The sequence below is a fragment of the Agrilus planipennis genome, unplaced genomic scaffold (genome assembly GCF_000699045.2).
Source record: "Agrilus planipennis isolate EAB-ADULT unplaced genomic scaffold, Apla_2.0 scaffold55, whole genome shotgun sequence".
In the NCBI taxonomy this organism is placed as follows: Eukaryota; Metazoa; Arthropoda; class Insecta; order Coleoptera; family Buprestidae; genus Agrilus; species Agrilus planipennis.
Genome location: NW_020438918.1, coordinates 997,740 through 1,011,288, shown reverse-complemented (window position 1 = coordinate 1,011,288; position 13,549 = coordinate 997,740). Strand labels below are relative to the sequence as shown.

The following is a 13,549-nucleotide window of genomic DNA, read 5'->3' as shown; positions in this document are numbered from 1 at the left end:
CTACTCCTTCCGTCCTGACTTATCTGACTACCTAGGTATCTAAAATCAGCCACTTCTCCTAATTTTTCGTCTCCTATCTTTATATTCGCTCTTTTCCTACTTTTTCTTCCCTTGCATACCAGTATTTTAGTTTTGATTGGTATACAAAAATTAGCAGTGGTTCTGACTGAAGGATGTATACCAAGTAGGTAGGTGATAATTTAGTGCCTTTGAGTATGAAATTTCAAATTAATTAAATTAATTAACCTTACTTAAAATAATCACGGTTAAGCATTAAATTAAAATACCAATTAATTTTTAACAAAAATAAGGCAAAATAAAAAAAAAGTGAAATAATTCGACTGTCCTGCAATCGAAAACAACTAATATTTCAAACACCACCGCAATAAATGTAAGTCAAATGCAAGTCTTAATTTATTATTTGTCATTAATCGAAAGCTATTTAATAGAAATTGTAATTTACTTAAATTGACGACAGTACAAAAAATACACACGAACAGGAGGTTGGTTGGTGATACGACTAAAAATTGGATGTCTACATTTATTTCTAATTAGAAATGGTGTTACTCGCTTTCATGCGGAAGTAAAACACAACCTGAGCTGTTCGAAAATAGTTGAATAATATAATCTAACCCGTCGTTTATAAATTTATTATAAACGCGTGTATCAACATGCGCCAGTTAATATCGTTTGATCAAGCTAATTTAATCAATGCCGCAATGCTTTGCTTAACCCCAATAACAGAGTGTGCAATTACATGTCTGTAATTTAATCGATTCACTGACCCAATCATTTCTTATGATTAAACAATTTTATATGAAAAAAAATTATCGCAAGTAATTCCTTTCACTCGTGAAAAATATTGAAGTGCTTCATATTACCAATTATTTATCAATAACAAAAAATTGGAAGTTGCCACTGACAGGTGCGCGCGCTGCTTCCGTTGCTCGCTGAGGGTACAAAACGTAACATCTTTAAATTACATTTATTGAATTTATATTACCTTATTATTTACAGAAAAACTTGGTTGAAGTTTTTTATACGCATTTCCCTATACAACGTCGTATTTTCAAAAGATTATTCGTCCCTTCCTGATTGCATACAATAGAATTATAGAAGTTGTGAAGTTCGACTATAACATAACTTTTCTTCACTTTAACGTTAAAAATCAAATATTTGATTATTGAAAATATGTCGAACAAATAATGAATACTGTTTTATTTCTAACGTTAGAGTGCAGTGTATCAGCCTTGGAGGAGATTGTTGAGAAATAAAAAAAAAAAATTTTTTAAAACCTTGTTTTTCTTGGTCAGGCCGGAAACTTATCAATCCACCCTCGTAAGTACTTTTTGGAGAAAATAAAAAGTACTCATAACATTATTCTTAAAGCTTATTTGACGTCAGATTTATGTGAGATATTCGTTGAAATGTATTTCTGTCTAAAAGAGTAACACCAAGTATTTAATTCTCTGGCCTTTGTTATAAAATTAAAAATGCCTTCTATGACAGCAAACTTTATTCTTACTTCAACTGTTACAACCTACTGCAACTGCTTTGAGTTAATTAATTGTTTGTGTTGCACGTAATTAGACCGTTTAATTTGTAATTAACTTTCTTAACCGAAAGCAGCGCTAAAAACTATATAAATTAACAAGACTACTACAAAAACATAATTTGCTATAATCAATAAATGTGCATATTGTACAATCTTTTGTTAGATTTATATTATTATTTTTATGATACTTAGTACCTATGTTTTTGTCACTAAAATTCTCGACAATAATATCTTGTATTTTAGTAGTTATTTTATAAAAAGGTAATGTTTTCAATTTGATTCAAAATTATTGAAACTACTTTAGTAATTTCCGTTTGAATTTGTTACTGTCGCATCGTCATCACGAAAGTCTCACATGCGATTAACTTGAAGTAAATCTAATTTAATTCTGATCATTGCTTATTCCAACGATAAAGAGAATTATGTATTTTATTTAATCGGAATTTTTATGCTTTTTTAGACTAATAAAAACAAGACGATCTATTGACTAACATCCTATTGACTGCTATTGTCAAATTTTAATCAATTTTTTAAGTAAAGTTTTGAAAACTATCCATCAATAGAAGCCAGAATAAAAAAGAAAACCGAAAACGATGAATGGGCCCGTGTCAATTTCGCCAGACGTGGAGTAGTGATAGGTTTTTAAATGAAAATTATAATTAGTATGTCGTTTTGAAGGTTTCTATGCGTACACTCTCCGTATTTTCACGGATATGCTACCATTTGATCAACAAACGTCTGCAGACCAGCCAAGCATCAATGATTTTTCTTTTATCTGTTAGACTGATACACTCTCATCATCTTCATCAATTTACTGCATTAGATCATCATCATCATCATCATAAGGTCATCAGTCCTAAGACTGGTTAGACACGTACCTCCACTCATTCCTATCCTGAGCTAAAGTTCGCATTTCCCTAAAACTAGAACAGCCCACATCCTTAACTATTTGCGAAGAGTAAATGAATGAAAAGAACTGTTTCTAAATCTTTAATTTATTTAATCAATAGCATTAAGTTGAACACTAAGTATAGTTTAGTTCGTGGGTAGGTACAACTATCAGAGGTTTATCGGAACAAAAATAACAGATAGTTGAAAGATTNTAAATTGAACTACCTTTGCGTTCATAACAGAGAATACCCTTTCTGTAAATGCTGAAGTGGCCGGAACGGACAGCAAAAGTGAAACTACTTTGAATAGATTTGGGAAATCAGGTTGTTCCGTAAATATGCCTTGCCATTTTTCTGTGCAATATTATTGATATAAAAATACTCTAAATTTCGAATAATCGCTTACAAAATTACGATTTTTACTTAAGGCCTTAAATAAAGTATTCTTGCCTACATTATGTGTCTTGTAAAGTATAACGTACACACAGTCGAAATAGAGTACAATACTTTATAATATAGTACGGGTGGCAACCCTAGGTGTAATGTTCAAATAGAGGATAAAAAAATAGCTCACAAGTATACCGTAAGGTATTTTATTGTAAGGTATGTTAATTATTAGAATAGAAAAGGATTAGGAGGGTAGTATCAAAATGGTAGTGAATAAATACGAAACCACAGAGAATTTAAAGAGGCTTGTGTGGAGTTGATCTGTTCTACAATTATGTAGATATTGTAATGTGGAATAGCAAAATAGAGCAGGGAAATTTGTATATATTTGTATAGGATGATAAGTAAATATTTTCCTTTTTTTTTGCATGTTAAACATTACTTTTTGTGGGATAAGTTTATAAAATTGTATTGTATTTAGGGTAAAAATTTTAATTTGCTGAAGCAGGTAGGGATAAGAAGGCACATTGCATGTGATGGTTGTAAATATTTTTTGTAAAAGTGAAAATTTTAAAAACTGACTTAATGTTTAAATAAAGCAAGCATTTTTTCTTCTTCTATCACCCCACTAATAGTAGTTATAAGAAAAATCGATCTTAGAATTCACGTTTATCAATAGTGACGATCTACTAACCGCATACTAATCGCTTTCATAAAAATTTATATCACTGTTGTAGATACTACCAATCGAAGGAAGTTGAAATCGACCCATAGTGCGCTCATTAAGGACAGAAGCGTTTGTAAGTGCATAATACATACATCTACAGGATAATTCTTCCACAAGTTGAAGGTATTCGTGTAATTTACGTAATATAACTAGGAGTTAAATCTTAAAGTTCAAGCGAAGGTGTTGCTAATTAAATTAATCTTACGTGTTGCAGTAAACCGTTACAATTTTTTAAATAAGCACTTGCATATACAAACTATTACATGAAGCTACAACACTTTAACTACCTACGGCGGGTACGAAACTGCGAAATNGAGAATGTTCTAGATTAGATTACTGTTTAGTGTTTACAATTAATTGTTCTAATTTTCGGAAAACGTGAAGATTGAGTCAAGATATATAGGAAGCAATCGAGGTGCGATCTCCAGATTAACGACCATGTGGAATCTCTTAATAATATTCTGTTTTTATAACAAACTAAACTTCCTAAAAAGAAAGTAAAAAACACCTTGCATTTCAATAATACGCTGATGTTGTTTATCCATTACTTATTATGTTTAGGTATTTGATTGTAAAGTGTTTTGTGTTTAGACTTTCAATTTGTTATTATACATTTTTAACTCGTTCATCAATGAAAGTAACTTCATGATTTTTTCTTTACAGCTTTCAAGTCTAATTAGCTACACATTAGGTAGAAAGTACGTGCCCAACTATAATTTTTATCGCTTAATTCACACAAAAGTTACATTACTTACTTTCTTACACAATTCATTTCGTTTGAATAATAACGCTGTAACAATTTGTCTTTTACGACTAATTTAAAGCTCGAATACAACCTGACACTGGCAATGAAATGCCAATGACACTGCCAGCTAAGAACAAGAGAAAATGAACTTTCTGAATGTTACTTACTTTACTATACTCAAGCACTAACTGGTGTTAAACATATGTTTAATGTATAGTAAATAATTGCTACTACTATTACTACTTAGCCACAAACATTGCAAATAATTTGTGTGCACGATTTTTCCATTAAAAAGTCATTTTTCAAATTATTACACAAGTGCATGTGTTTTCTAAAAAGAATTATCAGCGAATTTCATTACAACACATTAATAACATTGTGTCTGTCTGTGGCTTNCCCTTTCCCTAAGCGTGGCACTATAAGGTTCTTTTAACGTGTCGAAGTCTACAGTTATACCGTATGGAATTGCAATTTCGTCTGTACGTGCGTATCTTCGTTATCAATAACATTCAAAACTAGTTAAATTTTCTGTTTTCTGAAAGTATATTAAGAAATTATTGTTTTCGATATAAAAGTAATTTCTATCCTCTGAAAGTAAATTTATAATAAGAAAAATAGAAATATAATTATGTACTCGACTATAAAGAAAACGGTATGCAACACAACTTTCTAATATTCTCTTCCCAATTTCTAATACTACTATGGCCATCTTCACAACATTTTCCGAACATTAGGTGAAAACAAAAACAGAAAAGTTTATGTTGGTACAAGGTAAGTTACTGTCTAATCAATGGTTACTATGCATGTTACTATGGAAATAGTTGGCTAAACTGCTTTTCAACAATCTAGTATCTATGGTGTCTAATCCAACTTCGACAGCGTTAGTTATCAATTTACAAAAAGTCGTTTAAAAAAATTCTGTAATTTTGAGCAATTCACCATAACCATGAGTAATCAACCGTAAGTTACAATTTTATCTACCTTACAGCATTTTTTCACATTCACTTTAATTTGTTATTATTTAAATAGCAAAAGTTTTTTATCTGCCATGTTAGATTCATTCCGGTTTTCAACAAATCGATCTAAGAAATTTCTAGAATAATGCCGTACAGTAATGTTACTGCCATGTAATATGATAGTGTTTTAATTAATTATCATTATCAAACGATTATAAAGTAACCTTGACAAGAAATTTAGATCGTAATTATGTAGACATGAATGTTACAATTAACCTCACTTTTTCAGTGTACTTCCGCCCCCGGTAATGTGGGCTCAAAGATCTGGAAGCGTATTTTTAACTATAAATTTAGAAGACGTTAAAGACCCCGATATTAAGTAAGCAATTGAACCAACTTCCCCCCTCAAATCATTACCTTTGGATATTTTTGTAGAATTGAAAAAGATCAAATATACTTCAAAGGTGTAGGTGGTGTAGAAAAGAAATTATATGAAGTAACCATTCCCTTATACAAAGAAATTGACCCAGAAAAAAGTAAAAGTTTTAATAGAGGTAGATGCATTGAATTTATATTAACAAAAGCCAACACCGAAGAACCTTACTGGCCAACCTCATTATCCAAAACAAAGTAGCTTGTTTTATGAAAAAGCAATCGGTTGGAGGTTATAATTTATTTATTCTGTGCAGAATAAAATTGAAAACATCGCATGTTAATCCACGTGAAAAAGAGACACATGGAATTCTGTTATACATTTAGTAGACGTATGCGCTGCAAAATGGAAAACAGTTGTTTTTTAAACGACGCGTGATCTTAGGAAACTTTATGTAGGTAGGAAGAAAAAAACAACTGAATATTCAACATTACATTTGTGCATATAAAGGTATATCGGTGGAACTACTTTTGAAAAGAACCTTACAAAATTACATTCGTTTGCTTATTTAATTAAATCACCTACCTACTTATCTGCTTGATGTNTTATTTATCAATAACAAAAAATTGGAAGTTGCCACTGACAGGTGCGCGCGCTGCTTCCGTTGCTCGCTGAGGGTACAAAACGTAACATCTTTAAATTACATTTATTGAATTTATATTACCTTATTATTTACAGAAAAACTTGGTTGAAGTTTTTTATACGCATTTCCCTATACAACGTCGTATTTTCAAAAGATTATTCGTCCCTTCCTGATTGCATACAATAGAATTATAGAAGTTGTGAAGTTCGACTATAACATAACTTTTCTTCACTTTAACGTTAAAAATCAAATATTTGATTATTGAAAATATGTCGAACAAATAATGAATACTGTTTTATTTCTAACGTTAGAGTGCAGTATAGAAAATAGTATAGTATAAAAAATTAACCTATTTATAATACTAGCAATGTCTCAGTGAAGTAAATACGGTTGTATTTGTTAGAAATTTGAAACACTCTATATGAACATATAAATGGCAATTTTTCCACAGTGTATATTCATTATCTCCTTGAACACTCATGACTAATAATTAAGAAATTTGTGGACTATTCGTCGAAATTTTTACAACATAAAAAAGTTTTTCGCTTGATAAGTAAGGTAAGAAAATTCTCAATTATTAATACCCAATTTCACTTCACGTTGCCGTTACTATAGATATCCATGTCCCAGACAAAGACGAGTTCACGTAACTAAAAACTTGGTACCTGCTCATTAATTATTTAAATCAGATACTTGAAGAAAGTGTGGACATGATGATAGTGTACTTGTATGTAGAAAGCGTGCATTGTCAACTATCAACTGTTCACATGGACTTTTTCTAATACATTTCCCACTGTATAGAATGCTCAAAATTAATAATTCACCGATGTTGCTGTTTTTTACGGAGAAAGTTATTGCTATTTTACCGTCTTTTTTCCACGATCCACACGCATATGCCGTTGTAACGTACGATTTTACAAAACTGATGAGTGCGTGTTATGTTGTCGACATGGTTATTTATTTAATTACTACAATACATTAACAGCAATTGGCGTATTTCAAAACATTTTCTTTTACTTACAACACGAATTGAATTTTGTTGAAAATTAAAATCGAACATATGTTACAAAAGTGACCTTTTCAAATTGTGTCAACAAAATTCAGTTACAACAAAACAAATTATATATTTTTGTCGCGATGCCTTAAGAAATGTACCGAGCTGCAGTAATAACAATTTGGATGATTATTTTTGGGAATAAACATTGCTGAAAACAAAATAAATAAACAATGTAGATGTATAGATGCCATTAGACAACAAATTATTACTTTGATAGAAATCAATGTTTNTAAGTAAGCAATTGAACCAACTTCCCCCCTCAAATCATTACCTTTGGATATTTTTGTAGAATTGAAAAAGATCAAATATACTTCAAAGGTGTAGGTGGTGTAGAAAAGAAATTATATGAAGTAACCATTCCCTTATACAAAGAAATTGACCCAGAAAAAAGTAAAAGTTTTAATAGAGGTAGATGCATTGAATTTATATTAACAAAAGCCAACACCGAAGAACCTTACTGGCCAACATTAACCAAAGAAAAGAAGAAGTACCATTGGTTAAAGTGTGATTTCAATAAATGGCGCGATGAAGATGACTCAGGTTGGTAACTTATTAATAATTATGAAACATCTTGTGTAATTGCTATACCAAATGCAGGTGATGAGGGAGGTTTTGGAGGTGGAGGCGATTTTGAAGAAATGATGCGACAAATGGGTGGCTTAAATGCAGGTGGTGGTGGTGGAGATAAACCATCCTTTGATGATTTAGATGAAGAACCAGACTCTGATGATGAGCCAATTCCCGATCTTGAGTAGTAAAAATTACCCATCAACTAACACTTTGTATGTTTCAAAGGTTTTTCTCATTTAAATAACTTACGTTTTGTTTATAACCCTTTTTTATATTTGATTTTATTTTCAACAAATATAGTTTTTGATTAGTACTCAATGGAATTTAGAGTGTATCTTGTACACTCTGTAAGCAAATAAATAAATGTCAGCTTTTAAACAAATGGACCCACTAATAAAAGTATTTGTATGGATTAGTTTAATAACATCCAGTTATGTATGTTCCTTAGTTTGTTGTCAGTACTGTTTGATTGGTTGTTATTCATAAAAGAATCGAAATTTCATTCTAGTTTGTATAATACAATTCTCAAAACCACCGAATGTATTCCATTACGTAAAAATACATTTCTTATTTAAAATTTGAACGTTTTCTTTGATATGATAGAAAATAACTTAGGTTACTAATATAAAAATAAAATAAACTTTATTAAACACTAAAATGCTATTACCAAATGTTGTACATTTTAGTATTTAATTAAAAAATAAAATAAAAGTAATCCCAATTCTTGGCAAAATGGTAAAATAGTTTTTGCATTACCTTATGTTGTCTTGTTTGTTAAACTTGAAACATAATTTAGGAATTTCTTTCTTAACCACTGCAAAAAAATCACAACATACATAAGATTAAGAGAGAAAAAAAACGATTGGTGTAAATTTTTTATTACAAATAAATATATTAAAATTGAAATGCCAAAGTTTTAATTATAAAGCGGCAATTTACCTCAGTAACAGTTTAACTTGCACCTTTACTTTCCTGCTGTTCAAATTTTGGATACCGAGCCTCGATGTCATTCCAAGTCACTTTACCAGCTGACAAATTGTGAATAACCATTGGAATATCATCCAGCTATAAGAATAAAAAAATCAATAAAATTTGATTGATGAAGAGCAAATTGTAAAACTAAACATACTTTGATTACACCCAGGATGTAACTCTTTTTATTAAAATAGAACAAGGGAAATAAACTATAAAAAATAAGCCTAGTACCATTTAAGGTAATTCTTACCGGAATTCTCACTTGACCCATCGAGTCCCTTTCCCTAAGCGTGGCACTATAAGGTTCTTTTAACGTGTCGAAGTCTACAGTTATACCGTATGGAATTGCAATTTCGTCTGTACGTGCGTATCTTCGGCCTATTGAACCGGAGCTGTCGTCAACTTTATGTGAAATATCAAGCTTTGTCAACTCAGCAGCTAAAAACAAATAACAACGAAAAGCAATACTTTTGCTGCATCATTTTCTAATTTCTTTAATATCACATCACATAAAGACAAAGTTTACTTACATAATTGTTTAACAAATGGATGAAATTCAGCGTTGGCGCTTAAGGGTAGTACGCTACATTTTAAGGGGGCAATAACAGCTGGTAATGATAAATAAGTTCTCTGTTCATCGTTTTCTCGGACTTTGAAATTATGCTCGAATATTGCGTACATTATACGACCAACACCTATGGCGGAAGTAAACAATTACAAATATTAATTAATTACTATTTAAATGTACCTTAAACTCACCAAAAGACGGTTCAATTACACTAGGGATTATTTCTTCCACGTGCAACGTCTTCTTGCAACGTTTAACTGAAACCATCTCATTGGTTAGCGTGAATTTTTGATTCGCTACGGAAAGATCAAAAGATCTGAAAGAATCGAAATTATTCTAAATCATTTTTAAATTAATTCAAATTGTACCCTTGCTGCTGCAACGAATTTTCCAACTCTCCAAGTTCTTTTTCGTTCAAAGCTGCTAAAGCATCTGTTATCACTTTAGCGTCTTTTTTAAACTTCTTTCCCAAGACACCTTTATTAGGTACAGATTCTACCACGTCCACTATTTTAGGTTCATTCAACTTCTTTTCTGCAGCCAATCTAATGCCTGTTGCTTTTGTATGTTGGGTCAAATCAAAGGCCGACCTGTCAGCACACCCAACACATTCTATCCACCCCTTAAAAATTAAATCTTACTTTTTCATCAATAACACAATAAAAAAATAATACAGACTGCACTCTATATTATTTCCTCCAAAGAAATTGATGTAGATTCAAAACATAAAGGAATAGAAGCGGAAGCGGGGATGAAGAGGGGCAGAGATTAAATTACTACTTGCAACTAATTAGGGGTGTGAGATGTTCTAATTTTGGGTAAATGCGAAGATTAGTTAACGATAGAAAGCGGTGAAGGTGCGTATCCAACTAGTATTTGGACTTTGTAATAATTACTTCAAAAAATATTTACAATAGAAATTGCAAAAGTCAACACTTACATAACTGGTTAATATTTCGGCATCCCAACAGTCTTGGGCGTAATGGGCCATTTCATTTCCCATATGTTGCCTAAATCGAAGACGTGCAGGATCAACGCCGCAATCATGCAAAAACGTCTGAATTCGTACCATAAAATAACCCAACGTTTCATTAGCAACTAAACCCTTAAAAATTACAAATTATAATAAATTTGTTTTAAGGAATCGCGCTACTAGTACAATATTGACACAAAAAAATTGTTTAGTAAAGTAATACCTCAGAGACAGCTTCGCCAATTTTCCGCTTCTCAGCCGATTTACCGTCCATTTGATTGCATGCTGAATAAAGTAGTAATTCTATATCTTTAATATTTTCAAACTTAGGATGACTTTTTTCACTAGGATCACAGAAATGCTCAATTTCCGCCATGGTAAACTCCCTCACTCGTATAAGGCCAGATCTGGGCGAAATTTCGTTTCTAAATGCATTACCTAGCCGAACAAAAGTTATTCCCTATCTTCAGATGCATAAAATTCAATATTTTTTATTACCTATTTGTGCAGCGGCAAAAGGAAGCCGACCCTGATTAAACTCTAAAAGTCTTTTGAAATTTACAAAAATGCCTTGGGCTGTTTCTGGTCTTAAGAATCTGTAAAATTTATTAGCACATAAATTCATAAATCACCAAAACAAAATAAATAAACATTAAGAACATCATTAAAGAGCAGGGGTGCTAAACTCCTGAGAAAACAAGCCTGAACTTGAATGCAAAATTTGCACTTTTACTTTACACTATACTAACTTTGCATCATTAAACATAGTACATGATAATTTATTTGCCAAATGATAAAAAAAGGCACATAATTACCCTTTCACTAAACCAGATGGTCCAATTTGAGTTGCAAACATGAGATTAAATTCAATGGGTTCCGTCAATGGATTACCAGTAAGAGGACTTTTCATATCAAACTTTTTCATAACTGCATGCATTTCTTCCTTGTTCATACCATCCAACTAAATTGAAAAAATATACCTATTACAATCAAAGAATATTTAAAATTCACAAATTTCAAACCTTTACAATTATGTCTTTGCATTCTGCTTTAGTTCCTTCAGTTGTTTTTTTATCAGCAGAAATCTTTTCAAGATGTGATTTGATTAAGTGATCTAAGCGAAAGCATTCACCCGTTTTTACATCTTTTGTCATTAAATCAGCAAATCTATCCACATGACCTGAAGCTCTAAAATTTAATGAATTAATGCTGATTAAGATAAACTATAAAAAAATATTACTTCAATACTGGCTCTGGTGTCAAAGCTGAACAATCAACTTCTAACATCTGTTCTTCAAGAACAAAAAACTGCCTCCAATAATGTAACAAATTGGCTTTAAATGCACATCCCATAGGACCAAAATCAAATTGACCAGTAATTCCACCATAAATAGCAAAAGACTGATCATAAAAAAACCTCCTTTTAAGCAGATCTTCCATTTTTGCTCTATCAAAAGTTATGTGAGGAGAAAGACTAAGTTCTTTCTCTTCAAGAAGCTTTTTACGATTATTCAATTCTACTACTGCTTGTTTGACATCAATAGCAGGTGCACCATCTGCTTTTAATTTTCGTACCAAGTCGCCCTTAAAAATTAAAAATGCAATGAATATGAATATTGTAGAAAATAACTAATAGACAATAACATATTTTACTAACCTGTTCTTTAACACTGGCCCTTAAGGGGGCCAAAACCTCTTCGACCTTTGGATCGGTCATTTCTTCCAAGAATATTTTCAATTTAACGTTTCTGTGCTGCTTCTTCGTGCCCCACTTTTGATTTAAAGATGTCGATGTGAATAAACTTTTCACTAAACCAGCAGTTTCACAGACACGTTTAATTGAACAAAACTCACTACTACATACAAATCCTATATGACGAATTTTTGAAGCCAAACACAATAACTTCATTAATCTTATAAGTTAATTTAAAAATATTTAAACTCAAATATTAATTTAAATAAGTTATAACGTTACAGTTCCACATGTATGACGTTAAAATTTAATAGGTTAAGTAGAATTGACATTTGGTAAATATTCTATAGACTATGGAATATACCACAGAGCTATATTTACAGGGTTCAATCAAATTATTTACAACACAGTACAAGGACTTTTCAAAAAGTAATAGCATCACTTTTGTTAAAATTATAATTAATGTTGTTTACCTGCGTAAAAGATANTTTCCCTTGTAAACTATCAGTTATCGCTTCTTACGATTAATCCTTTAATGCACTTTACATAAAACTTTAAGGCCACAATTTCAATTTTCAAATTATCTTGTATAATCATTTATCTTTGTTTGTACTCTTGAATTTTATTTTACCTATTGGTTAAAGTTTTCACTATGCATATACAATTTACGAAGACTTTACTACAAAGCAATCCATTCAAAATTACAATCAGCAAAAGAGAATTAATAATTATTACCCTCAAACGTTTCATGATTAGCGGGTTGTACACGTTTTCTGTCAAAAGTGCAATCTAGTCATGTTATTTAGTGTCAACTTAAGATAGTAATTAAGCGCAATAATAATTTTACATTGTACATTTTCTGCTATATTTATTACAGGAGAAAGTATCGAAGCAAATTCCTATAGGCATTTACGAAAAATACAGTTCAAAGGTTCTCTGTTTTCCACACTAATACGAGTTACATAATAACGTTAACCATCACCGATGGATGTAATAATTTTCTACAAATTAAACAAGTCCATTGCAACACATGTATGCATGTAATTCCTTCAACTGCAATGTGATGACGTTCACTCACACATCCTGCGATAGGTATCTACAGATTACATTAAGCATTTCATAAATATAGAGATGTACAAAGTGATTTTTTAAAAGAATTTAAATATAAAATGCAAATACTTTTTTGATTTGTAATTTCAAATGTAAAATACAAAATAGATGTCCCTTTTGTATTTTAAATACCAATTGCAAAATACGTATTTTCAAAATACTTTTTTCAAATTAACACTTTTTTGTAGTAGGTACCTATAAAGTACCACAAATGACGCGGTAAACGCCATCTGTAATGCAATGCTACATTTTAGGATTACGTATTCGTAACAAGGTTCATTTAAATATAATAAGTGAAGTTTTTCGAATCGTTTTCTAAAAATTTTG

The 13,549-nt window shown here is 31.0% G+C and overlaps 2 protein-coding genes and 1 long non-coding RNA gene across 4 annotated transcripts in view; 2 read left to right on the top strand and 1 right to left on the bottom strand.

The window, feature by feature from the left end:
- The window catches only part of LOC108736909, a 17,775-nt gene extending 4,460 nt beyond the window's left edge, over positions 1-13,315 (top strand). The window contains exons 2-3 of the long non-coding RNA XR_003230954.1: positions 3,570-3,682; positions 12,990-13,315. This is a non-coding gene — a long non-coding RNA (uncharacterized LOC108736909). The remainder of the gene's footprint in view (positions 1-3,569; positions 3,683-12,989) is intronic.
- Positions 5,158-8,315, top strand: LOC108736908 (prostaglandin E synthase 3). The gene is made up of 4 exons (XM_025973686.1): positions 5,158-5,264; positions 5,550-5,639; positions 7,623-7,873; positions 7,931-8,315. Exons 1-4 carry the CDS (start codon positions 5,251-5,253, stop codon positions 8,086-8,088), a joined length of 513 nt encoding a protein of 170 aa, XP_025829471.1. The 5' UTR covers positions 5,158-5,250; the 3' UTR covers positions 8,089-8,315.
- On the bottom strand, positions 8,529-12,588 carry LOC108736907 (glycine--tRNA ligase). Of its 2 annotated transcripts, XM_018469519.2 has the most exons (13): positions 12,077-12,588; positions 11,660-12,003; positions 11,442-11,607; positions 11,235-11,380; positions 10,918-11,015; positions 10,643-10,857; positions 10,387-10,551; positions 9,815-10,068; positions 9,638-9,762; positions 9,409-9,573; positions 9,129-9,316; positions 8,843-8,968; positions 8,529-8,717 (listed from the first exon to the last, which is right to left on the bottom strand). In XM_018469519.2, the coding sequence occupies exons 1-12, from the start codon at positions 12,326-12,328 to the stop codon at positions 8,855-8,857; spliced, it is 2,232 nt and encodes a 743-aa protein (XP_018325021.1). In that variant the 5' UTR covers positions 12,329-12,588; the 3' UTR covers positions 8,529-8,717; positions 8,843-8,854. The 2 variants fall into 2 exon arrangements, with proteins under 2 accessions (XP_018325021.1, XP_018325020.1); XM_018469518.2 differs by lacking the exon at positions 8,529-8,717 and having other exon boundaries at positions 8,765-8,968; positions 12,077-12,389.
- Positions 13,316-13,549: the final 234 nt, after the last annotated feature.

Coding starts and splice junctions, on each gene's coding strand:
- LOC108736908 (XM_025973686.1), top strand. Junction 5,640..7,622: donor GTTAAAGACCCCGATATTAA/GTAAGCAATTGA, acceptor ATATTTTTGTAG/AATTGAAAAAGATCAAATAT. Junction 7,874..7,930: donor GCGCGATGAAGATGACTCAG/GTTGGTAACTTA, acceptor TACCAAATGCAG/GTGATGAGGGAGGTTTTGGA.
- LOC108736907 (XM_018469519.2), bottom strand. CDS start 12,328: ATGAAGTTATTGTGTTTGGCTTCAAAAATTCGTCATATAGGATTTGTA. Junction 9,574..9,637: donor TGTAATTGAACCGTCTTTTG/GTGAGTTTAAGG, acceptor CTTCCGCCATAG/GTGTTGGTCGTATAATGTAC. Junction 8,969..9,128: donor TGGGTCAAGTGAGAATTCCG/GTAAGAATTACC, acceptor TTATTCTTATAG/CTGGATGATATTCCAATGGT.